This window comes from Chlorocebus sabaeus, chromosome 24 (genome assembly GCF_047675955.1).
Source record: "Chlorocebus sabaeus isolate Y175 chromosome 24, mChlSab1.0.hap1, whole genome shotgun sequence".
Lineage (NCBI taxonomy): Eukaryota > Metazoa > Chordata > Mammalia > Primates > Cercopithecidae > Chlorocebus > Chlorocebus sabaeus.
The window spans coordinates 27,563,876-27,591,518 of NC_132927.1; the positions used below are offsets into that span (position 1 = coordinate 27,563,876).

At 40.0% G+C, this 27,643-nt stretch overlaps 1 protein-coding gene across 9 annotated transcripts in view; it reads right to left on the minus strand.

The window, feature by feature from the left end:
* TRIM9 (tripartite motif containing 9) overlaps nt 1-27,643 on the minus strand; it is a 267,774-nt gene that overhangs the window by 102,707 nt on the left and 137,424 nt on the right. For all 9 annotated transcript variants that reach the window (XM_007986676.3, XM_007986673.3, XM_007986675.3 and 6 more), the window contains one exon: nt 14,337-16,456. In XM_007986676.3, the coding sequence (XP_007984867.1) occupies nt 14,337-15,158 (822 nt within the window). In that variant the 5' untranslated portion in view covers nt 15,159-16,456. The remainder of the gene's footprint in view (nt 1-14,336; nt 16,457-27,643) is intronic.

Genomic DNA, 27,643 nt, shown 5'->3' on the forward strand with positions numbered 1-27,643 from the left:
AGATGACCAGGAGGGAAGTCACATACCTTGGAACCAAAGCCGTGCTTGCAGACAGGAAGGCAGAAACTAGAAGATACACAGGAGACTACGGAGGGAGAAGGAAAGAGTGGAGAGTGGTAGTGGTAAGATGCCAAAAAAGCTAGCAAGTAGTGAAAATGAATGGGGAGGGGAGAATTTTGCCTCATCCCAGAAACTTCTTTTGTGCTTTTTGCTAGGGCAGGAGCCAACCAGACAGCCAATCCAAGGGAACAGTCATACTGCTATGTGTTTTCTGTGTGAGAGGCATAGCAAAACCTAACATCAACAATTTTTTTTTTTTCTTTTCAAGACTCATGTGGGAACTTCTATCAACAGATTGATCTTTGGGGCAAAAGTAATGTCTATTGAAAGCCAATGTTAAAAAAGAGAATATATTACTTATCATAAGGGAAAATTAATGTAATAGTATAGACATATATAATGTCCCCTTAAAGAGAGAAAACAAAGTCAATGTAAACTTTGATAGTTGTAATGTGGAATATAGAAAAAAATGTGATTATGCATATCTGAGGGCATGGAAGAGTCCCCAAAAGGGAGAATAGGTGTTTCAATTGAGCTTCACTGAACACACACACACACACACACACAGACACATATGTACACACACAGAAAAATCAGTCTTTGGATGTTCAGAATTCTTAATGTAAATAATAATAAAAAAAGATTTTTCGGCAATATGTGCTGTGTCATTTGGGTGATTTAATGTTCTGGGATTTTTCTAACTTTGAAGAGGGTTGAGTAAATGATATTCAAGATCCAGTGTCCCAGTTCTATCCATTTATAACTCTCAAATTTAGGGGAAGAACTCACCTTTTTGACACCTGGAAGTGACTTTTTGGAATACTGCCATGGTAACCCTTAGTAACAAGAGTCATAGACCACAAGAACCTCATGATATTATACTGAGGTAGACTCCATTTCCAAAGCCAGGAGAAGTGGAAGTTGGGTAAGGAGGATGAGGAACAGCTGCTATATCCAGGGACCCTGATAAAGAAATGATTTCCTCCTCCTGCTTTTGGACTTTTCCATGTTTCCTGTTTGTCAAAGCCAATCTAGATGGACTTTATCCAAGTTCTGTCTCAGAATTGGCTTATTTTGAGATATGATGCAAATAATTTGCAGTAGGTCCTCATAGGCCAGTCTTGATAAGATTTCCTCCCACGCAGGTCTATGTCTGCTTTTTCCCTCCTGTGAGTGTCTGAGAATTGGGAGGCTCACACCTATGTCTCTTCCATTTTAAAAGTGAATAAGTATCCAGCATAAAGAACTCTCATAACTCAACAATAAAAGAAAGACAACCCAATTAAATGACAGCAAAGACTTTAAATAGACATTTCTGTTAAAAAAGACATAAAATAGTCAATAAGCACATGAAAAGATTCTCAACATCACTAGTCATTAGAGAAATGCAAATCAAAACCACAAGACTTCACCTCATATCCACTAGAATGGCTATAATAAAAAGGACAGACAATTACAAGTGTTACTGAGGATGTGGAGAAACTGGAACACTCATACACTGCTGGTGGGGATGTAAGATGGTACTGCTTCTTTGGAAAACAGCTGGACAGGTCCTCAAATTTTTAAACATGAAGTTAGCGTATGCTTCAACAATTCCACTCCTAGGTATGTACTTTAGTGACTCCAATTCTCTGACACCGGTAGGCATCCTACAATTCAATCCTATTCTGACACAAACTACCAGAGTTAGACTCCACAGCTTTAAAGGATCAGTCCCACAGGACTGCCCTCACTACAGATTCCAGGTGCAAGTCCTGGGTCCCCAGGCTACCTGAACTTCTTTCTGACTTGACTGCAATCTTGGATCATCCCCTTCTCAGGTTTGATAATTCACTACAATGACTCACAGAATTCAGGAGAACACTTTGCTTATATTTACTGGTTTATCACAGAGGATACAACTCAGGAACAGCCAAATGGTAGAGATGCATAGAGTAAGGTACTGGGGGAAGGGTTGCGCTTCCATACCCTCTCTGTGTGCCACTCTCCCAGCACCTCCACATGTTGTCTAACCTGGAAACTTTTCAAACCTTGTTGTTAAAGAGTTTTTATAGAACTCAATCTCCAGCCACCCTCCCTGCCCTAGGGGGTCAGAGGTCAGTGGGTGGTCCTGAAAGTTCCCACCCCTAGAGCTCATATTTGGTCTTTCTGGTGACCAAAAGATTCTCAACATCATTAGTCATTAGAGAAATGCAAGAGTTCACATTTGGACTTCCCGGTGACCAGCCCCCATCCTGAAGCGACCTGGGGGCCCACCCTGATCACCTCTGGTCAAAAGACACTTCTAACTCAGGAAATCCCAAGGGTTTTAGGAGCTCTGAGCCAGGAATCAAGGACAAAGACCAAACATATTTTTTACTATATCACAATACTCAAGGTAATTGAAAACGTGACCACACAAAAACTTGTATGTGAATGTTCATAGTAGCATTATTAATAATAGCCAAAAAGTGGAAGTAACCCAAATGTCCATCAACTGATGAATGGATAAACAAAATGTGCTATATCCAATACAATAGGATATTATTATACGATAATTAGTCATAAAAAAGAATGATGTACTGAGGCATGCTACAAGGTGGATGAACTTTAAAAACATTATGTGAAGTAAAAGAAGCCAGATGCAAAAGGCCACATATTTTATGATTTCATTTATATGAAATACCCTGATTACACAAATCCACAGAGTCAGAAAGTACACTAGTGGTTGCCAGGAGTTGTGGGGGTTGAGTGGTGACTTAATAGTTGAGGTTTCTTTTTGGGATGATAAAAACACTCTGGAATTAGATTCTGTACTGGTTGCACAACTCTGTGAATGAATCTAATAAAAACTATTGAATTACACACTTTAAAAAGGTAAATTTTATGGTATGTGAGTTACATCTCCAGAAAAATAAAAAGTGACATGTAGTCCCCATATAAGAGCAAGCAACCTCAACTTTGTCAGGAGGAGTGTGACCAACCTATATGTAGCATCTCTTCTGTGCAGTAATGGTGGGTATTGTGGTTAAGACACAGAATATGGAGTCTGGCTCTTTAAGGGGAAAGCTTGGTCTTGGCACTTGGGAACTGTGACTTTGGGTTTCTTAGTTACTTAGTCTCAGTTTCCTCATCTGTAAAATGAGAATAGTAATGGTTCTTGCCTCATAGAGTTGTGGGAATTCCCTCCCTTATCACATAGAAATTACTTAGATTAGTGCCTAGACCACTGCGTACTGGAAATATAACAGATTCCTACATCTTGCTTCCTTTGATAGACTAGAACTTGATACTTTTCTTCATGAAGTGAATCTTTGTCTAGTTTTCTAATACCTAGGTTTTGAAATACGTATGGGGTTTATGTAGTTTATTTGAAATCCTTAGTTTTTAAAATTAATTAATTAATTAATTAATTTATCTAGAGACAGGGTCTCACTTTGTCACTCAGGCTGCAGTGCATTGGTGTAATCATGGCTCACTGTAATCTCGAACTCCTGGGCTCAAGTGATCCTCCTGCCTCAGGAGGATCCTCAGTAGCTGGGACTACAGGCATGCGCCACCATGCCCAGCTAATTAAAATTTTTTTTTTTTACGGACCAGGTCTCAGTATGTTGCCCAGGCTGGTCTCAAACTTCTTCCGCCTCGGCCTCCCAAAGCACTGCGATTACAGGCGTGAGGTACCATGCCCAGCCGAGATCTCTAGTTTTAAAATACTTTGCAGCAACATTCTTCACAAGTCTGTGGAGTTAAGATGCTTGCATTCATTGATTCCTAGTCAAAAAGTAGGAGAAGGAAATCTTTGAGTTACAAAATGGGGAGAGATGATGAATTCAGATCTGGGCATCCTGAATGTGAGGGAGTTGAGAAACATACCCAAGTGGAGATGCCAGCGAGCTTTAGGGTTCAATGCAAAATGTTTGATTAATGGCTATGACTTCAATAACAAAAAATGTGAACTTCTGACATTTTGAAATACTTTTTAACCAAAATAGTAGTTAATGTGGTACAATGGACTTGAGAGTTAAACAAGGCCTAGGTTCAAGCCCTGCCTTTGTCAAGCTATATGATTCTAGGCCATCAATCAACCCCTTGAAAATAATAATAGCAATCTCAAAATGTTGTGTTAATATCACATCAAATAATGAATGGCAAGTAAACAAGAATTGAGGATATTCTAAATGCTAGAAGCATTCATTTTCTTTTTAGCTTGATAGTATTTAAAAATATATGTGAAATATTTATGTACTGATTTGACAATTAATACCAACACTTAAGAGTCTTTATATCTAAATAGCAAGAGCTTACTGTCAATTCAAACTTTTCCACATTTTTAAAAATACGTAATGACCAGAGCAACCAGAAATCCATGTCCTAGTTCAGGTGTAAATATGCCATTTTTGAATCCTTGCTTATTGAGCTTGGTGAGGCCAGTCTGGAAATTCAGTGTTCACACAAGTTTCTATATTCCATATTTCTTGATCCTTAAAGTAAAAAGTGGAGGAAATTCCATTTAATACTGAATAATGTTTTAGTTCCATCCATGATAGATTCACTTCCATAATGGCAGAAGGTAGCCGGATGACACAAGGTAGCGTGTAAACATCATTCAGCTTCATACTGCATTGATTATGTGCTGAAAGCTGTTTATCATATTTCCTTGCTAAGTCTTGGCTAGATGACTGGTGGTCAATAAAATCAATAATAACTGTTTGTTAAAAGCACCATAGATTTATCTATGCCATGTTAGACTTACTAGATTGGATGAATGTCCAGTTTTACATATGATTTTATGTGACTAATGCTCTTGGGATAACATTATTCCAAGATAATGGGACAGCATAAGTGACACCATTTTATTAGTTTTATGAATTGATGTGCTTCATGATTACATAAATATCAGCAGTGCTATGTAATGGACTATACATATCTGTAGTAAAATAAGCTGTTGAGTATATGCACTGATGAAAAGAAACTAAAGTACAGACAATCAAAAGAGGTAGACTATGTCATAGAGTCATATGGCTTTGGATGAGTTGGGCTTACAGTTGAGCCTGTGTATATTTGACCATCCAAGAATTTGCTCCCTACAAAATCACAAAGCCTGTTATAAAGACCTGCTCTAGACAGAAAGTGTTTAATTCCCCATATTGCCATTTACTCCTCTCTGCAAACTGCTGTGTTCAGAGACTAATAATGCCTTAGACTGACAGAGAGTGCAGGCCAGAACAGTGTATTCTCTCAGGCTTTCCTGGAGCATGGGAGGGAGTGATGAATATTTGGTGCCACACAGTTACTTCTTAAAGTGCAGGCTGCAAGCAAAGTAAGAGTAAGAGGAGATGAGCAAAAACCTCAATAAAGCTGAATTGATGCTACCCGGCTAGAAAGTCAGCGTCGCATGAATAAATCAGCGGTGGATGAGAATTAACCATCTACGTGTACTCCTGACAGAAGGTGGCTATTCCCGCACCAAAGAACAATGTTTCTATTTCCAAAGCCAGCTCTTTAAAAGGAACAGTTTCTTCTTTGATCAGAACTGTTAGTATAAAACACACAGTTCTGCTTCTGTGCAAGGCTTATGAAAAACAATTTTATTTGGCAGTGTTTAAATCCATTCTTAAACAATATCCTCTTCTAGTTCACATATTCCTTTTTATACTTACGGTGAAAGCTGGATCAGCTTTCTATTCTGAACTGGAATACGCATATTTTCTCTTAATCACATAGGCGAAAGGTACAAGAAAAAACTGAAAATAAACAGATACTTACTTACAGATTTAAACTCTGTTTTATTTTTGTGTTTTCAAAAATGGACTTATAAATGTTTAGATCTGTAGAAATAAAGACACTTAATGCCTATGGACTTTTATTTTGAAAATCTACATATTAGTTTATGGGTTTTTTTGGTCTGTAATTATTAATATCTACTTATTCGTTTGTGGCTTTTATGTCTGTAAATATTGAGATGCATTATTTTGTTAGAAGAAGGACAACGCTCTATGGCTAAGCTGGTAGAATCTTACTGCCTACTTGTTACTTAGTTCTGACAGACAGGCAGGATGAACCCCCTACAAGGTAATTAGGCCTGTACCTCCGGTGATCTGGTCTGTGGAATATTCAACATACTTGTCACCTCTTTCCTTCTGCACCAGAATTTCTTTCCTAAATTTATTTTGTCACAAGGAATCTTAGGAGAAAAATGACTCAATTTCTCAGTAATTTTCATACACGAGAACTGAAGGAGTCCAGCTATCTGTTATGTCATTGAAGTTTTTGTAAGTTCATAAAACTGTGCTTTATAGGTATGCTTCCTGGGCTTATCAGAAAGTGAACAGAACAGCAGTTAAACATGTGAGCTGTAGAGTCAGACAACCAGGATTCAAACCCTGACCCTGCCAATTACAATGGGTGTGACTTCATAATCTTCCTGTGTCCCAGTTTTCTCACAGGAAGATGTGTGGATTATGAAGACTAAACGAGAAAATGCTGTAAAAATCTTAGAGCAGTGCCTGGCATGTAGTAAGTGCCCAGTACATTTTAGCAAAAAGTATAAAATATAGGTTTTCAAATTTAATGATTACTGTCAGGCTAATTTGAGAAATTTGAAATACCGGGTTATATTGCTAGTTATTAGTCTTCCTCTACTGATTATTTTCTTCATTGAACCAACCTTTATCTAACTTCTACTAAGTACAGAAACAGAGTGAAAGAAGGTAGATAAGAAACAGTCTATGGCATTGAGTTATTAGGGCTCAGTGGAAGATTTCTCACAGGAGCAGTTATAATAGAGTGGCAGGATGCTCAGGGTTAGAGCACAGCTACAGGCGCTATGGAGGAGGCTGAGGAGAACAGGTGATAGGGCTGGGAAGAGAGTCTGGGACCAAACTGTGAAGAGGAAGGGGATTGAGATGAACAGATCTGTTTTGGATAATCAGGTAAAAACAGGAATTGAAACCATGGAGTGGATGAGTTTCTTGAGACAGGTGTGTTGAAGATTGGCGGGGAGGGGGAGTAAATGATGTTTATTTATTCATGACTAGACACTCAAAAAAAGTTTTATTGCTTTTTCAGCTTAAACTGAATCAGCCAAAATGAAGAAAACTCCCTCTCTACAGTTATTTAATAAAAGAGTGTCTGCAATTAAACACAGCTGGGGTGGGGGGAGGTGGCGGGTATTGCTGGTGCAGGTGTAATTCTGGTGGGTGGGGTAGCAGCATCAGATTCCCCATTGGCAGGCTCGTCTGGTCAGCTGTGGAAGTTGACTCATCTCAACTGGGTGTGGCCAGGTTAGTTGGTCTGGTGATCTGAAGGTCTGGTTTAAGAAACTGGGGGAGGACAAGCCTAGTGGACAGGAAGGGAGGGGCTCTATGGAGAAGGTCAGAGGGTGTCAAGGATAAGGTAGCTAAGCGGGCAGATGGGACTGTGACTAGACCCATGGCCAACATGCTGCACTTTAGGCCTGGATAGTTTAAAAAGAAGGCAAAACCAGGGCCAAACAAAAGTGAAATGATGTCAATTTCCCTGACACAGATGCAGTTAGAAAAAAAGAAAACCTGCTGTTAAATATATTTTGCTCGGGTTTTCTTGGGTAATCTCACTTGGAGTTAGTTCTCAGTTTAGGATAGGGGCCCAGTTTAGGGTTGTGAGAACAGCACAGGGGAATGATTTTGGCTTTGAGATGTCCTTTGGGCTGAATTAGATATGCTGCTTAACAAAACCTAGATGGTCTCTGATAGTGTAGGTACACTGTGGTGGCCATTCTATAGATAACTCTTGTTCTAAGGTTAAAAATTGACCCCAAATATCAATATAAAAATATTAGCAAAACCTGGAATGTATTAAACAAGCATTTACCTTCATAAGTTGTTATGCTATGTTGTCCCCAGAGCAATATTAAAGTTTTAAGCTTTTAATATTGTCTTTTTCTGCTTATCAAAAGTATCTTTAAAACAATCTATTTTTATCTACCACAGATTAATGAAAAACTCAATTAGACCAGTCATTTGGTATCATGTATACAAGACCTAAAAGCAGTCTAAAGTAGAATGAAGTGATTTTTTTTATTATATTATATTAAGATTCCTCATGCCTAAAATCATTTTTTGTTATTTACAATAGAAAGGGGGACAACATGTATTCCAGTCCATACGTATAAATACTACAAAACTTACGTTAATTATTTTTACCCCTTTGACTTTCAATGTTTAAAAAATAGAATAAATTTAACTTTTAACATTTGCTTTAAGAATTAAAGCAAGATTTAAGATGTGAGGATAGGTTTGCTGCAGACATAGTTTTAGGTATTCTAATCTACATAGACAAGAAATGAATAACAATTACTTACTAACTTATTTACTAATAACTGCCTGACCTAGCGTTCTCCAAACTTGTGTGGCACTCTAAGGGAGTTTCCAAAGTTGGACAAATTTGGAAAATGCTACATTGAATCAAGTGACTTTGTTTGCTGCAGGATGTGTATATATAGGTGTATTGATACAATGTACAATGTGAACTACCAGCAGCCTATTCAGAATGGAGAATCTCAAACTTATTTAAACTATGGAAAATTTGTGGAAGCAGAGTTTGAGAAATGCTGACCTAGAGTATAGATAAAACAAAAAGAATCGTGGAGTGCTCATACATATCTTCAGAAATTTTCTTGCCTTTGAAAACAAATCAATTATTGGCAGAAGTTCGATTTCAGAACCTCCTGGTCTGGCCTAATGTTCTTAAAAATGTCATCACTACATACATGGAGTAATTTCGAGTTGGTTAAAAAAAGATTCTCTTCGGCCTCTTTGTGAACAACCTCACGATAAAAATGGCTGAAGAAAACAACTCAACGGCTAATAAAAGCTACCCAGTGATGAATGGGTAGATAGCATTGAATATGATATGATTTCTGCTTCATTAACTCAAAAACTGCCCCCTAGTTGTATTTATGGCATCAGAATGCAGCCTTCTAAGCAAAATATTCTAAAGACAATATCTAGGATGAATAAAAATTAGAATCTTCAAATAAAGTATTTACATGTGTTAATTCATATGCTTTTATAAGTTAGGACTTCTTGGTTGCAAGTGGCAGGAAACCAACACAAACAAGCTAAAGCAAAAAAAAAAAAAAAAAAAAAAAAAAAAAAAAAAAAAGACTCTCAGTGGACACTAACATGAATAAGTAAGAAATTAGATGCTGTTATAATTAACTGAGATTCGAAGATTTGTGACTGGAGCATAGTCCAACCTGACTGATACAGAGAGTGAACTTAGTTTCTAGCTTTATAGTTCCATTCTTCTTGTGAGTTGATTTTATTTCAGTTCCCATGAAATCCTCTGAGATCACCTAAGTGGGTTTCTGATCCTTTCAATGAATAATACCTGATAAAACTGATAAACAAATGACATTTATTTATAACTATTTGGTTTCTTAAACATTTATCTTGTAATAGGTTCTTCTATCCTTCTCTATGCCAAAGTTAAGTTGTATGCATATATACACTTTGAAAAGTCCATCAACTTGTTTAGGTGAGGAAAGTGCAATGTATTATACTGATGGTAAGCACAAATGTTCCCTGTACATTATTCTCATTACACAAGAACAGATGGCTGTGATAATTGTCTCTTACTTTATGCAAACTGTGATTTGACCTGAAATTCCAATTAATAGCATCTTTTCATGGCATATACAGGAGAAACAATTTCTGCTACTTTAAACTGGTAACAATATCTTTATTGGAGAATATGAAAAAAACTAAGCCTTAACAGCTATTCTGGCTTTCTTATAGAGAAACAGAATACTTTTGTTTAATATATAAATCTTTGTATAGAATTCTTATTTCTCGAGCTTAATTCAACTGAATATTCTCTCTGGACCCACGAGGAAGAGGCTCACTCTTTTAGGCCACCTTTCAGAGCAGCTTTGGACTGTACCCTATGCTCTGAAAGGATCCAGAAAAGCACACCAAGTTGGGGGATGAGATTTTTACACAGTAATTGTTGACTGGTGAGACACTGACTTCTGTTTTACATGAATAGTTTATGGTTGTGTTGAACCGAAATAGTAAATTATAGACATTTAAATTACCTTATCAAAATCCTTTCACAAATATAGTTTTAACTCCCTTACATCTTTGTAGGTGGGAAGTACGGACAGGTGATGACACTTGCAAGAAGTTTCCTGCAAGTAAGTGGCAGCATCGGTTCTCGAACCTGGATCTCCTGTTATCTAGTTATTTCCATTATGCCTGGGTACAAAAAGGAATAACTGTCTTCTCTGTAACATTTTCCTTAATATCTGTAAAAATGTTTACATGGCACACAGAATGTTCTAATTGTACAAAAGAAATGTAAAAACATGAACATATGCTGCCTGTTACATTTACCACAGGAATATATAGACTATACTGTGTTTACTGCTGACATAGAGTTAACTGAATATCATTTTAGTGGCATTATATAACACATTTTGCTACATAAATCTTTAATGAGATGCCACCATAAAGCTAAGCAGATATTTTTTTCCAGAATATTTTGGAATTGAAGACATATTAACTGACAGTTTATTTTAAAATACTGTTTAAATTCCACATTTTCATTTATAAAAACAAAGGTAAGAGAAAAATAACATCTGAGACAAGATTAAGAATGAATAATGTTTAGAATAGAAAGGAAAAGAAAATCTTTGCTCAGTAACATGAACACAAAAGGATCATTACATTTATATTACTGATTCAGTGACTTCTTTTTTTTTTATTTTGAGACAGTCTCACTCTGTCACCTAGGCTAGAGAGCAGTGGTGAGATCTCGTCTCACTGCAACCTCTGCCTCCCAGGTTCAAGCAATTCTCCAGCCTCAGCCACTCAGGTAGCTAGGACTACAGGCATGCGCCACCACGCCCAGTTAATTTTTGTATTTTCAGTAGAGATGGGGTCTCAACATGCTGGCCAGGCTGGTCTTAAACTCCTGGCCTCAGGAGATCTGTCTGCCTCAGCCTCCCAAAGTGCTGGGATTACAGGCATGATCCACCGCACCCAGCCCTGATTCACTGACTATTGAAACACCAGGAATTCAAGGATAATACCAGGATTTACGAATGTGAACTCCTTAAAATCATGAAGTAATAGTAGTGGTTTCAATTGTCCACTTTAAAGTATCTACAAAATCACTTTTTTTGGTGTTATAATTCTTTTAACGAGTTAAGTTGAATAAAGGAATATAGCAAGTACTGATACTAAATAAAAACTGCTACCAAATATTTGACTTATAAGACCAGTATTATTATTATTATTCATGTGTTATTATTTTTCATGGATTTTTGAAGGCCACAAATATCTGAAAAACATTTTAATCTGGCCAGTTGAAAACTAGTGAATTTCAACCAGATGTTTTTAATACCACTTTAAAAATAAACTTCAGTCATTTTACTGTATCTTGAGTGTGTAAGATGATGATTTACGGCTGTGGGAAATACTTCTCTTCAGGACTTGCTTTATCAGTAGAAATGACTAATATGATAGAATATGAATGAAAACTTTTCAGGTCTAGTAATAACCTATGTTGATAACTAATTGCCCAACTTTGGGCAGTTAGTATAATTCTTTGCTGTCCTATTAGTATAGTTAGTATAATTCTTCGCTGTCCTATTCTTGCAGGGCATAGAAATTCTGAACCGTGAGTTTTTGTGGAGATAGAAGTACCATTAACTAAAACATAAACTATATGAGAAAACTGGCTGCTAACACATTAACTTCCTTATTAAGTAAATAAGGTGGGGGAGTAATGTTTGTTGTTCATCTAACAGATGACAAGTGAATGTTAAAATATGTCATCCTTCTGTCTTATTTTTTTCTTGGCAGTTTAGTAATCCTCATATTGACTGAACAAAAATTATATGTACTTACTGTTTTGGAAAAAATGTGCAAAAGTTCAGAGAATAAATGGTCTTCTAGCCTACTTACGTCATGTCTCAAGGGTTTTAACATTCTTTTTTGGTAGGTAGATATCTAAATTTCAACTCAGGCAGCACCAGTGTCTGTCTACTCATAATTTTATTGCCAATAAAACAAATTATTTAACATTTCAAATTGACAAGGGGCTTGACAGAGATTTAAAGGTTTCTTTTAGTCTTAATAGATCAAGGATAGGCTCATCATAAAAAAATAATAATGTTGTGGTTTACCCATCCTAATTAGCTTGTGACTCTAAATTCTTTTTCCAGACAGAGTGATTAGTTTTTTTAGTTCCAAGGATACTTTGTAGGGCAATTTAACATGGACTATAATTAGCAGTTTAAAAGTGAAATCAAAATATGAATAAAAAACTGGCTGCGAACTCAAGTTTTGAAAACTTTCAAAATTAAATGTCATTTTCAAAAATTTAAATTCAACTGTTCTGAAAACAGTGGTGTGTGCCCAGTTAGGCTTCAATTTGTGCTAAATGAAATCTCCATCAGTACTAATATGATTTAATAGGTTATATGTGAGAATAGAATGACTGTAAACATGGATCACATTCAACTGGGTTAAGGAGCTGAGAAAACTTTCACTGATTGCTGAAAATTAATGACTTTTTTCCTTGCTGTAAACAAAATATCAATGTTCCAGCCTTAACTCCAGGGTTCGCCACTTGCAAAAGCTAACCTTTCTAGTCTCCAAGGTATTCTGGGAGACTGAGTGAGGCCACAGTTGAGGCCTGGGCACCATCTTCACTGCTCTATCTCATCCTTGGGTATGCAGCTCAGTGATGTAAAGAAAAGCTCCTTCCAATCATCCTGAATCCCTGCCCTGCACTCCACAGCCCAAACTAAATGGGTCATCTAAAAAAATGAAAAGCAAATTCATACACATCTCTTCAAGAGTGGTTCCCTTCCTTCTAAGCAGTGTGGGCATATTATAAGGATCTTCCTCATGAGGCTTATTTCGTTTATGCCTGTGTGTGTACAGGGACCAATAGATAAATACAAAAATAACATAATTAAAATATATAGCATGCCACACAAGGATAAATACTACTGAGGAAACCAAAGCTGAGAGGGAACTAGCGGGTGTCTGGGTGGGTGGCGCTGTAAAGATGATACCTGAGCAAAGAGCTGAAGGATGCAAGTAAGTGACTCATTTGGATGTCAGGTAACTGGGGAAGAGAGCTTCAGGCTGAATGAACACTAAATGCAAAGGCCCTGGGATGGGGAGGTGCCTGGCATCACTTGAGGAACAGCAAGAAGCAGTGTGGCTGCAGCAGAGGGAGTAAGTGGGAGGCAATGACGTCGAGGGGGCCAAAATGGAAAACAGGTCATGTAGGTCCTCATAGACCATTCCAAGGACAGGCTGAGAAGTGTAGGAACAACTGGAGGGTTTTGAGCAGAGGAGTGGCACGACCTAACATGTTGCTAAAGCCTCTTGGTGTCTAGCCATGTGGAAATATCATCAAACGAGACTGGAAAGATAAATCTGGTAAAAGGTGTTCCAAAGTTTGCACATATTTGCACATATAACTACTGAGAGGAAAGAGGTTGAATTCTGGAGAAGTGGGTGTGTGTGTAGTTGGGAGGAGGAGGTTTCCCTAGGAGATACACCTTGGCTTCCAGGCCGCGACTGCGCAAATTCCGGTCCTGACACTCTAGTCCCAGGTCCCAACTCCAGAAGGGTTCCGGCCCAAGTCTGCACGTCGCGTTGCCATGGCAACCGCTGGCTGCCCTCTCCCCTCTGTCTTTTGAGCACGTGGCACCAGGACCCCGCGTTCTCTCCAGCTCCAGAGCCAGGTCTGGCCCACAGCCGGGCTCATTAGTATTCCGCCCGCGGCGTCTCCCCTACCCTCCGCCGTGCCTCACCAGGTCCGCCTATCCAGCAGCGACAGACTCCCGCCGTCCGCGCGACCTCACCGCCCCCACCCCAGTCCCTCCCCGGGGGTTCGCAGCCCGCCCTGCCCTCGAGCGTGCCTAGCGGCCCCGGGCACTGGCGCGGCTCTACCCAGCTACGCAGTGCTTTCCAACACACTGGCCGCGGCCACTGGCTACAGACTAGCCGTGGAGAGGGGGCGTCCTGCGTCCCGCTCGCAGGCAGCGCGCCTCAAGAGACCCGCTCTAAGGCATCCCCGCAACAACTCTGTGGGGGCATTCAAGGCCCCCGTGCGCCGGTTAAGATTCCCCCATGTCTCCTGCAATGCACCAGACCGGGGAGGTAAACATCGAAGGCACCTGCATTGCGCCCCCACTGGGATGCGCTGTGCGCAAGAGACGGGGACCGTCTGCTGCAAAACCGGATGATCGAAGACGCTGGGAGTTAGGAGTGGGTTTTCTCAGGACTCACCTTATGTAGTTTCCACATGGCCCCCAGAGCCTTGACTTCGTGGCTGGAGTGTTTGCCCTCCTCCAAGCACTGGTAGCACACGGGCATCTTGCACTGCACGCAGTACATGCTGTGGTTCTCCAGCTCGTGGTCTGTGCAGGTGGAGACCTTGCGCGGGCTCAGCCTCCGGCTCACACGACCCTGGGCCGGGGGCACCAGGCGGTGCTTGGCTAGGGGCCCCCGGGGCGGGTGGCAGCGCAGGCGGCACGGATCGCAGTAGAAGACATCGCACTGTTCGCACATGACGGTGGCCTCCTTGGGCGCCTTCTCACAGAGCTGGCACTTGAGGGCCGCAGCTTTGCTCTGCTGGTAGCGGTCAATTACCCCTTCCAGTACGCGATTCTTGGGGAAGCCGCGGAGCCCCCGGTCATCGAGGATGAGGCTGCGGTGACACTGGGGGCAGGTGATACAGGAGTTGCGGGGCACCGGGGCCAGTGCCGGTGACAGGTGGGTGGCCGGTGGCGGCATAGCCGGGGGAAACACGCGGACGCCGTTGGGAGACTTCTGGCACGGGGTAGTGGGGGCGCTGGCGAAACCCCCGTAGGAGCCATAGCCGCTGTCCGCCTCGCTGTATAGGCTCATCTTGTCCAGGTCGAGATAGTCATAGTCGGAGACCCCGGAGCCCGAGGCCCGACGACTCTGGGGGGACTCAGACTCCGGGGTCTGCACCAGGATGTTGCGGGCGCACGCCTGGCACAAATTGTGAGAGCAGGGCAGGATGATGGGCTCCCGATAGAAGGAGCCGCACACCGGGCATTTCAACTCCTCTTCCATCTCCTCCATGGGGACTGGTCTGGGAGGAGGCAGCGACGGCTGCAGCGGGTGCCTGAGCTGGCTAGGTGGTCGACGGGCCCGTCTTGTCCAGCACCCTGGCCAGCGGCGGCGGCGGCGGTGGTGGTGGCGCCTTCCCGCGCAGTGCTGGCGAGGACACCCGGAGAGGCGCTAGCTCTGTGAGTCGCTGCAGCGGAGCCGCCGCGCCGCGCGCCAGCCCGGACCGCCCCCTCCTGCCCTCCTAGTCCCGCCCCGGCCCATGAGCCGCGGCCCATTGGGCGACGGGCAAGAGATCGAAGCTCTCATTGGCCACGAGACCCGTCCGTCTCCTCGTCTCCGCAGGCCGCAGGGGGTTCGGTAGAGTCTGAGTATAGGGGAGTCTTCGCTCGCGGTTGCATGATCTCTGGAGGGGGCCGGCGTGCGGAGGCTAGGGGGACCGGGAAGGAGGAATTAGGCGGGATGACTCATCCTCGCCCCGCTTCCTTCCGACCTCCGGTGCAGTCTCCCAGGAGCTGAGGGCGTGAGAAACTCCTCCCCGCAGCGAGTGGGCTGGCGGAGGGGGCTGGGGCTTCTCGCCAGCGTTTGCGTTTGGCTCCCAGCTCTGAGCTCCGCGCCCACCTACCGCGGGCGCATGCTGCGCAACACGGAGGACGCCCCTTCTCTTCCGCTGCTGGCAGCCTTCGCAGGCGCCTCACCCGGGCCTAGGCTTCTGCACGGCAGTGGGGCTTTTCTCCCTCTCAGTAAATCCGCTGACTCCGTGCCCTGGAGCTCCCCCATCCCGGGAGTCTGACGGCGCTGGTGCAAGCCTTGGCGACACTCTTGCCTTCTTTCATCCTGCGTCCCTCGTTTCCTAAAGAGCATGTATAAAGCCGATTTCCTAGTGTCGCCATGAGATTCAGCTGGGTAACCGATGGAAATGGTCAGCATTAGTCAGAATCTATGACCCCTTCGTTTCGTGCTTTAAATTATACCTCGGCCCAGAGGCCTCAGTGACATGGTGTGAACGTGCTTCCTTCCACGGATCTCTCTTCCTCCTCCTGGCCTCCCAAAGCACCTGGCTGAGCTTTCACGAGGCCCGCAAGGCCTTTGGTTCTGTTGAGGCAAGAATAGTTTGTCTATTTCTGAGTGCCCATAGTTTAGTAAAGCTCTGTAAATGAATCACTGTGTGGCTGCGGAGTCTCAGTGTTTGACGCCAAACAGCATTATTCAACCCCACGTGCCCTGAGCATCTGCCATAGCTTACAGCATGGTGTGCCTTTCTGTTTCCTCCAATGAGGGGTGTGGTGAGGCGGTGGTTCTAGTGTTAGTCCCTGTAAAAGGATGGAGGGAGGGAGGAAGGAAGAGAGGGGAAAAAGGAAAGGCGGAAGGAAGGGAAGAAAGGGAGGGAGGAAGAAGAAAAGGAAAGGAAAATCTTTGAGTCAAGTGACATTCTGAGGTAGTAACATTTGAAATAGTACATAGCTGACTTTTGCTGAGTGATTCATGAAGTAAAGGACAAAAACTCTTTGCAAGTTCTAGAAATGTTCCAATTTTCCACCTTCCAGACGAGATAACTTCATCATATGCAGCTATGTTGATAATTTAAAAGTACTTTATTGTCCAGAAAAAAAAAATGGACATTTTATAACACTGCCCTTGTAGAAATTGTCCCATAAACTAGGTTATCTTTTCAACATCTTTAGCTGCAATGAGAACAGTAGGATCATTGTGTGGGGGAATGAAGTCCCCATTGTTATTTAAAGCCATGTTAATCATACATGTGATATGATTTATTTTTAGGCTGGCTTTCAACTAGTGGAGACCAGAGTATCCAAAGGTATATGTACTCTGTTTACAGACACAGATAAAATTTCTTCAGGTATGGTTGGGACATTAGCTGCACTTGTAGGATACACTTAATTTATAGGTCCCAAGATAAATTACTTATACCTAATTTAATATAGTATAATTTAATTGAATTGTAATGAAAGTTAATTGTTGAGAAAATATTAGAAAGGAGTGCCCTTTTATGGCTTTTGTATGCATTTGACCACAAATCACAATACCCTGGACCAGCAAGGTGAGTAGCTGTTACACTTCGTATGAGTTTGAACTCTGCTTATGATAGTATATCATCTAAGAGATCTTATTAGCAGAAAGTTTATGCTTAGTTCAGAGTAAAGGAGAATCTTAGAGGATGTCTCATGGTGTAATGCAGTGTTGGGTTCACAAAAAGAACAACACAGATTTATAATATAGTCAATATAGTAAGATTTGGTCTATTATGAAGTCGCTTGAGATGATTTTATTAGATCTGTTTGGTTAGGAATTAGCTAAATCAGTCAATCTTAGGAGAGCTCTTAAAATGACTCATTTGTTGAGAGTTCACCCTGTTCCAAACAGGGGGTTTATTTATTTGTATACATTACTTGGTTAAATCCCTATAATTACAAGAAGAGGTAGGCACAATTATTCCCATTTTACAGATAAATAAACTAAGGATACACAAAGACACAAGTACTCAAGGTCAAATATGGTGAGGCTGGGATTGGAACCCGGGCACATATAAGTTTGTTCCTTTGTTCATTCATTCATTCATTCAACAAGTGCTGAGTTCTACTCTCTTCAAGCTCTGAATGTGATAAGTACACAAAATGCTCTTTGTTAACTTCTATGATAGTCTGCTGACCTTCCCTGAAAGTTTACTTTTTTTCCTCTTTTTTTTTTTTTTCGTTGAGATTGGAGTCTTGCTCTGTTCCCCAGGCTGGAGTGCAGTGGCACAATCTTGGCCCACTGCAACCTCCATCTCCCAGGTTTAAGCGTTTCTCGTGCCTCAGCCTCCCGAGTAGCTGGGACTACAGGTGTGCACCACCATGCCTGACTAATTTTTGTATTTTTTTTTTAGTAGAGACAGGGTTTCACTATGTTGGCCAGGCTGGTCTCAAACTCCTGACCTCAAATGATCCACCTGTCTCAGCTTCCTGAAGTGCTGAGATTACAGGTGTGAGCCACCGCGCCCGGCCAAAAGTTTACTATTTTTCTTGAATTCATTTCTTTAAAATATTTTTGAAGGCCTTTGAAGATTTTACCCTCATGTTGCACTATTTGGCCATAATGTGCTTTATAGCATCCCAATGACTTGTTTAAAGGGGAATAAAAATTGAAATGTAATTGATAATATTATAGAAATATTATACCATTGAGGGAATATCTTCTGTCTTCCAGCTGGTGATGAGTCCATGCCCTGAAGCACAAGGATTGATAACCCTGTAATTTCATCATTCCTGGGATGACTGCAGATGTTCTCTTTTGTGTAAAGTGCCTAATTATCCTCTGAAACTTCCTATTCACCCAAATTATGTTCTTTAGCAATGAGAGCAATTACATTTAAAATGCAGTAACAGCTTTTGCATTTTTTAAAACAGATAAATGTTTTTCTTTTTTTGATAAATGTTTTTCAATGAAAAATTGAGTTGCTTTCCTATTTGCTTTTGACTACAATACTTGATTATTAACAAACCAGTCTCTGTGAGTCTAAAGAATGAACTCAGAGGAGAAAGGTTTTTCTTTCCACATTCTGTCCTAGAGCAGTCTATCCTTAGTTGTGGGGGGAGGAGGGGCGGTAAATCAGGGGAAAGGAGCTGATCTTAGGCTCTAACATTTTAAGATTATCTGACATGTATGTACACATATTTTATTAACGTATTTGAATAAGGGTCTTGCTGCATGTGGTTTGTAAAAGTGCATCACTTGAAAAGTGATAAATGTGATGTTTCTATTCTCAATAGAAATTCTGAAGAAACTTCTTTTTATGTAATAATTTGCCCCATTTAGTCCACTAATATTAAATTTTATACTTGTAATTCTGTACTATTCTTTAATAACATATATTTATTTATTGTTGATATCTTTGGTAATTTTAATTATGTGAATATTATTGTGAATTATGAGCTTTTTCCTATTTAGTACTACTGGAAGATGGCCATATTCAAATTCTGTAGTATTTCTTATTGTAAGTAATATATTACTGATGCTTTGGGAAGGGTAGATTGGAGAATCGGAGAAAATGAAGATTTAATGAATTTTATATGGAGGTAAGAGAGCTGGAGGATAAATCCAGAAGACCTAACTTGTGAATAATAGGAATCTCAGAATGAGGAAATAACACAGGTGGAGGAAAAATTATAGTTGGAAAACATTTCCCTGAACCAAAAAAAGATATAAAATTACAGACTGAAAGGATTTTAGAATTATAGATGACACTCATGAAAAAAGACCCCATTATATACGGACACAATTCTTAACTCAGAAGGAAAAAAAAAAAAAGATCATTTTACAAGCTCCCAGACAGAAAGAACAGCTTAATTGTAAAGGAAAAAGAATCAGATTGGCATTGGACTTCTTTCTACAACCTTACAGGCGAAAATAACGTGAAACAAATCCTACAGCCTACTAAAAGTAAAAGAAGTCACCCTGTCATAGTCCATTTTTGTTGCTATAACAGAATACCACAGACTGGATAATTTATAAGGAACAGAAATATATTGGTTCATGGTTCTGGAGGCTGGGAAGGCCCAGATCAAGACAGTGGCATCTGGTGAGGGCCTTCTTGTTGCATCATCCCATGGTGGAAGGGCAGAGAGAGGGCAAGATAAGAGGGCAAGAGGGGGCTGAACTTGTCCTTTTATAAGAAACCCACTCCCGCGATAAGAAACCTGTTCCCATGGTAATGGCATTAACCTGCCCATGTGGATGGCGCCCCTGTGACCTGAACACTTCTTAAAGGCCCCAACCCCTGACACCTTCTCACTGGGGATCAAGTTTCTAACACATGAACTTCGGGGGACACAGTCAAACCATAGCACAGCTTCAATATTTTATAGCCTGCCAAAAGATCATTTGCTTGTCTGGTCAAAGAAGAATATTTGCAAGAGTTTAAAGAATAGAGCACTCTCACATTCCATCTGACAAAAATACTTGAGAAGACTTTTAAATAACAAATAAATCTTAACAGAGTCCTCAGAATGGGTTAGGAGTGAGTGGTGACCTGAAAGCATCCTAAGGACCTGATACTGGGGAGAAAGAAGAAATGAGAAAGGAAAGGTGGGGAATAAAATGTTTCTGTTGAAGGGATTACTTGGTATCCTTTTTTCTCACATAATATTAAAACATTACATGTATTATTAGGCCTGGGAGAGGAATATAACTATTTATTCCATGGAAAGTAAAATAGAACTTGCAAATTAACACACATTGGGAAAATATTCTGTGAAACTCTATGACAGTTTTTAAAACCTAAAGGAAAGGGATACTTTCTGGCAAAATTATATTAATTGAATTAATCCCTCAAAGTAGAAAGATTGAATAGACCAACCTCCATAAAAGGGATGTGAGAGATAATTTCAGATTTATCATTAAAAAGGAGAGGATGGTTGCACTGATGAGTTCTAGTTAATTTTTTTAAAATAAGCAACTTTAATGGTATTGAAATAATCAAAACTAAAGAAAAATATGGACTATTTCCCAGTCTACTTGATGAAGTCATCATAACTTTAATAACAAAACATGATCATATAGTTAATAGAGAACACAATAAATAAAAAACTATGGCCCAAAAACTAAGTGTTAGATGTAAAAGTGCTAAATAGGATGTTGGCAAATAAATTTCAGATTTGTATAAAAAGATTAACAAACTATGACCAAGTAGGGTTTTTCCTAGGACTGCAAATATAGTTGAGTGTCAGGAAAACTATCAACAGAATTTATTACATGAAAAATTAAAGGGGAAGAATTTCCTCTTTTGGCCATATGGGAGTAATCTTCCTTCCATCAATGACTAAAAAGCAGGAATAACTATAAGAAACAACCATTGTCAGACACTGGCAGGATGCGTAGGACTTTAATTCCTTGGAGAAGGCAACAGAGAGATGAGCCCTACCTTCAGCCAGGATTTCTACCAGATGACAATTTCCAGACTTTGGAACACAGAAGAGGAACCCAAATGAAGCTCACCAGTCTGCCCTAGTCGAAGAGACAGAGAATTTTGGGAAGGCCAAGAGAACTAGAATTTGCAGACAGTGAAGAGATAGAGTTTCAGGTATCTGTGTGAGGGTTTGCTTGGACTTTTGACTGAACACAATATGTGCATGTATAGGGTGAACCTCCACCAGATTGGACAGTAACAACTTCTGAAGAAAGAGCACTTATTGGAATTGTAATACAAACAATTCTAAGAGCACACACAGAACCAGGAATTATTCATATTCCCTTCAGCCAGAATGAAAATAACTCATTGAATATACAAAAATCAACTGTATCTCTGTGTACTAACCATGCCCATTGAGCAGTTGATTTTAAAAACTGTACCATTTACATTAAGAAAATTAACTCCACAAAATATGTGTAAGATCGCGGCACTGAAAACTATAAAACATTCCAGAGATAAATTAAAGATGACCTCAATAAGTGAAAAGATATACTATATTCAAAAAATGAAAAGATATATATAAACGGAAAGATATATACCCGAGCCCCTGTGGGGTCCCCACCCCAGCAGTGTGAATCTTCTCCCAAGGGGACCCTGAGGTAGGGGCATGCAGCATTCCTAGACTGGGGAGTCCCACACGTGCCCCAGAGACAGCTGTAGCAAACAAGCTGCCCTCCCCATTCCTGACAGCTTGGGCCTCAAGGGTGGCCAGGGGCAGATTTAGCTGTCACAATTCCTGTCAGTCCATGGCAGCTCCACACTGGAAGCAAAACAGATGGAGGTGAAAGTGGAATGTGAGAGGGGCTGCAGCTCACTCCTTCCTCTTCATGTGGGATGGAGGCAGGGGGGTCAGCCCTCCTCCTTGCCTCTTACCCACACAGGCCCCCTACTTCTCCTTCAAAAAGCAGAAAAAATATGCTATATTCAATAAATGGAAATATATACTTAGACTGAATATGGCTAAAATGGTAATGTCCTCCAAATTGATCTATAGATTCAATATGCTTCCAGTAAAAATTTCAGAAAGTTTGATTTTTGGTAGAAATTGATAAATTGATTCTAAAATGTACATGAATATGCAAAGAAGCTAGAACAGCTAAAACTATTTTTGAAAAAAGATAATACTTGAAAGAGTCATACTAACTGATTTTAAAACTTATTTTGAAGCTGTAATAATTAAGGTATTGTGTTAATGACTTAAGGATTGACATATTGATCAATGAAAAAGAATAGACTCCAGAGATAGACTCACATATCTATAATCAATTAATTGTACATAAAGATTCTAAATAAGCTGTATGGAAACATCTATTGAAGTAAAAAATATACCCACTTTTCAACTCACCAATTCTATTGCTAGAAAACTACATTATAAAAAAATCAATATGTAAGAAGACTTGTAGAAAGATGTTTATGTTGTCCCCAAACTAGAAAAACATCAACTTCCACTGATAGTGTCATGGTTGAATAGATCATATTGCATCCATGCCATGGACTATGATAAATCCATTAAAAATAATGAATTCATTAGCATTTGATTTAGAGGGATTTCCATCAAATATTGTTATTGGGAACAATAAGATACATAGGAGGGTATATAAGATAATTTCACTTTTGTTAGGCTGACAGTGCCCCTCCTTAAAGCACCTCTATGTACATATGTTTACATATGATTATATGAAGATGTAGAAACTTATTAAAGCATGCTCACCAGATTGTAAACCATGGTTACCTGGAAACGTCAGGGGGTGAATTATAGGTGGAGATGGAGGGGGTAGAGTATAAGCCGTTTAAAAGGTGCCAATTTTACTTCCCCAGCATATGGGATATTTTACTTATGTAAACTAACTTTATGAGTGACTACGTGTTTCTCTCTCTCTCTCTTTCTCTCTCTCTCTCTCTCACACACGTCTATTTTAAAAGAAAAATACCTAGATTTATATATACTGATACATATGGTTATTCTAATACCTTACCAAATGAAAAAGACCAAGTTGCAGGCTAATGTGTGTATTATGATTCTCTTTTGTTAAGAAGCCACCAACCAACCCATCTACCCCTAGATACAAATATATTACTTGAATTTACACGTATGAACAAGGAGAAAGAGGGTGTCACAATACTATGTTGTTAGCACTGCTATGGAGTTGGGGTTGGGAATGCAGCAAAAAGGGAGATGATTGGCCTTCTACATCATTGTACATTGTTTTATAACAAGTGTATGTGATTAATGTGTTATAAGTTGAAAAACATCTAATACATAATTTTTAAATAGATTTTCAGATTAATTTCTGAAGGACTGTGAGCACTTCTACTTTGGGATTCCCATTCTTCTATCTAATCTTCATGGTTACACACTGGAATTCTGAAGCCCCTCTTATGTTTCTATCTTTTATTTTGGAATTCTACTTTATGTGTGCTATTATATTGTTAATCTGATTCATATCATTTGCTCTGTCCTTCTTAGAAATCGTAGCTACTTTCTTCTTAAGCCTCCCAATACAGTCCCAATGCCATTGTTCCCTATATTGTTCTCTGGATCTGTCTTCCTGGTGAATTTCTCTATATTCTGTAAGTTTTAAAATATTTTTCCCTGCCTTTAAGATGAAGATAATTTGCCAGAAAAATAAATTTTTTTGGTAGAATCTCTTTTCTTTAGGTGGTTAGTAAATGTTTCCCCAGGCTCTTCTGTAATGTTTAAGTCTTAAAGTTAGAAGTCATTCACACCACAATTTCTTTTAAATTTAATGGTTACTGCTTTGGGTAATGCTGGAAGACACTGAGTATAGGAATTCTACTCTTAGGATTTTGAAATTGGGAAATTGAAAGACTAAGTATGTTAGTTGGAGGGCTAGGCAAAAAGGTAATGAGGTACTAGAAGCCAAATTAGCCAATGTGGTTATATGGAAGCTAGTTTCAAGGTGTGGTAGAATTAGTAGCGCTGATTCTACCACAGTATCTTGGTGTCTTTTCCTTCCTGGACATGTGGGAGACTATACATCCTAACTCTTTGTTATTAGGCAAGACCTTGTGACCAGTTCTGGCCAAAGAAATGTGTGCTAAAATGATAAGTGTTACTTTTAAACCAAATCAGAAAATAGTTCCTGCACAATGTTATGGAGAATGTACTGAGATTTTGTTTCACCACAAGATCAAAGCTGCTTGGACAGCTGAATCTCCACATGGAAAGCAGTCATCAGAATCATTGAGTCACTGCTTGGAGAACAACAGAGGAGAAATTAACTTTGGTTGTGGAGGTATGAGGGATCAGTATTGCTCTAATATAGCATAGCCTAACCTGACTAAAACAGTAGTAAAGAGATGAGGACTAAGTTCTGATTTTTTATCTCGCCCAAATTCCTATCTAAGGAGTCTGGGGAATCACGCCCTACAAACCATAAATTCTCATCAGATGAGTTTTATTTAGCCCTGTATATCGTGACTTACTTTCCAATCTGACTCTGGCATAACAAGGAAGAAAATAAAAATGTTTTACCAAACTATATTTCCTTGCCATACCATGAAATTGCCCTGCAAAGTCCCTTGTGGGAAAAATCCACATTCTATAGTGAATCTCCTTTCCCCTTTGTTTTCCTTCTTTCCTTTCCAGATCCAGGAGATAATCAACTAAGAGCCAAGCACCCTTTTAAGTCTGATAAGAAACATTTCACAACCTGCTTTCTCTGAAGTCTGCTATCTGAGAGCTTCCTCTGCACAATAAAACTTGGTCTCCACAATCCTTTATGGAACATAACCTGAACATTTCCTTTCTATTGATCCCAGGTCTTCAGATAAACTCAATCAATTGTCAACCAGAAAACGTTTAAATTTCCCTATAGCCTGGAAGCACCCTGCTTTGAGTTGTCCTGCCTTTCTGAATCAGACCAACGTGTTTCTTAAATGTATTTGATTGATGTCTCATGCCTTCCTAAAATGTATAAAACCAAGCTGCGCCCTGACCACCTTGGGCACATGTTCTCAAGATGTCCTGAGAGCTGTGTCACGGGCCATTGTCACTCATATTTGGCTCAGAATAAATCTCTTCAAATATTTTACAGAGTTTGACTCTTTTTGTCAACAGAGATGCATGGAAGAAACAGGCAGAGACAAGTCATGAGTGTGTCCCTTGTAGAAGACACAGTAGCTACATTGCTTCTTAATGGTTTATTAGTTTCAATTCCCATTTGGCCTGGCATTACCTTGGTTTCTGTAGTTGTATGCCCATGAATCTATTAGTATCTTTACAATAACCTTAACTTTTCTTGGTTAGCTTAAGTTTGCCTTTTTTCCTTGCAATCAAAACACCCAAATCAAATTACTTAGCTAGTCATATTTTAACCACTTAACGTATTCAGATCTCCATTGTTCCAGATGCTATTGGTGCCTTGTCCAGATTTCCTTAGCATGTACTTCTTCACACTGAAGGCCACTTAGTGCAAAATCCTATGAGTCTTGGAGGGATTTTCCTAGCTAAGAGAGCAAGCTCAGCCAACACACCAGTCAAGTCAGAAGATCCAGGGAGTTAATCCTGTTGGAAGTAGCCCAACTGTATTAGGCCGTTCTTGTACTGCTATAAAGAAATACCTGAGGCTAGGTAATATATAAAGAGAAGGGGTTTAATTGGCTTATGGTTTTTGCAGGCTGTATAAGCATAGTGTCAGCATCTGCTTTGCTTCCAAGGAGGCATCAGGGAGCTTTCACTCATGGTGGAAGGTGAAATGCAGCAGGCACATCACGTGGCCAGAGCTGGAGTAAGAGAGAGGGAAGGGGGAGGTGCCATACACTTTTAAACAACCAGATCTCACATGAATTCACTTATCACCAAGAAGATGGTGCTAAGCCATTTATGAGAAAGCTGCTCCCATGATCCAGTCATCTCCCACCAGGCCCTCCAATACTGGGGATTACAATTCAACATGTAACATCCAAACTATATCACAAACCAATTATACTGGATAGGTGATGGTTTGAGTGGATAAATACCTAAATTCTTTGTCTCTTGAGTGAGATATTTTTGAGATATGTTCCACATTGTCTCCCAGAACAATGAACTCATGTCTGCCATGAACTCAAAGTGGCTTGCCCCAAGTGCCACTAGTTGCCCACAGTGGCTTGAAAACTCACTTTTTATTAGCCACCTTTTCATTTTTTTGTACTTCGCTTCCTTAATGGTCTTATTTAGGATTATCCTTAAATGAAATGTTTACACTTTAATTCATGTCTCAGGGTATACTTCTTGGAGAAATCCAAATGAATAAACTATTGATTGTGTGTATAAATAGGCCATGAAGAGAAGCTTCATCTCATGGAGTTGTCATTTCTTTATCTATTTTTCGTGATGTTCTATACAGTCTTCCTTTTGTATTAGTTATTTTGCTTTCATGATGATACCATACTATGCTTTGATTATATTTTTCAGAGTGCTAATTTCTTCCATTTTCTTCTGATCTGATAGAAGCCTAAATGGTCATTTGTAATTTGGTACTCTTCATTCTACTCACTCTGATATATACATTTCTGTGCTTCTTTTGACTAATTTTGTTTACATCTGTCTTGGCCTCAGGGATCTGTGCTTTAGAGATCATTATAGAATGGAGTCAAGGATTGTGCCTATCAGAGTCCATTAGTCAGGCTTTACCCTTGGCATGAATGAAGACACAAATTAATATATAATTCATACATTTATGGTTGATCTATAAAAATTTAGTTATCATCAACAACAAACTCTTGGAATGAGTAGTTGATTATGGTAACATTGCAGGATACAAGGTTAATATACAAAAGTCAATTGCTTTCCCATGCACTGGCAATGAACAACTGAACAACTGGAGGTTGAAATTAAAAACACACCACCATTTACATTAGTAGCAAAAAAAGAAAGAAGGAAAAAGAAAACAAGGAGAAGGAAGAGAAGGAAGAAGAAGAAAGCAGAAAGAAAGAAGGAAGAAGAAGAAGAAGGAGAAGGAGAGGGAGAAGGAGAAGGAGGAAAAAAAGAAAAGGAAGGAAGGAAGGAGAAAGAAAAGAGAAAAGAAAAGAAGGAGAAAGAAGAGGAAGAGAAGAAGGAGGAGGAAGAGGTGGTGGCGGCGGTGGCCAGGTGTGGTGGTACACGCCTGTAGTCCCAGCACTTTGGAAGGCTGAAGTGGGCAGATCACTTGAGTCCAGAAGTTCAAGACTAGCCTGGGCAACATGGCGAAACCCTGTCTCTACAAAAATACAAAAAGTTCGCTAGATGTGGTGGTGTGTAGTCCCAGCTACTCGGGAGGCAAAGGTGGGAGGTTGACTTGAGCCCAGGAGACAGAGGTTGCAATGAGCTGAGATTGCGCCACTGCATTCCAGCCTGGGTGACAGAGTGAAACCTTGTCTTACAAAAAAGAAAAAAGCAAGATGAGGAAGGAGGAGGAGGAGGAGAAATACTTATGTATGAATCTAACAAGATATACATAAGATCTATATGAGGAAAACCAAAAACCTTTGATGAAAGTAGTCAAAAATATTGAAGTAAATGGAGAAATGTTCCATGTTCATGGATAGG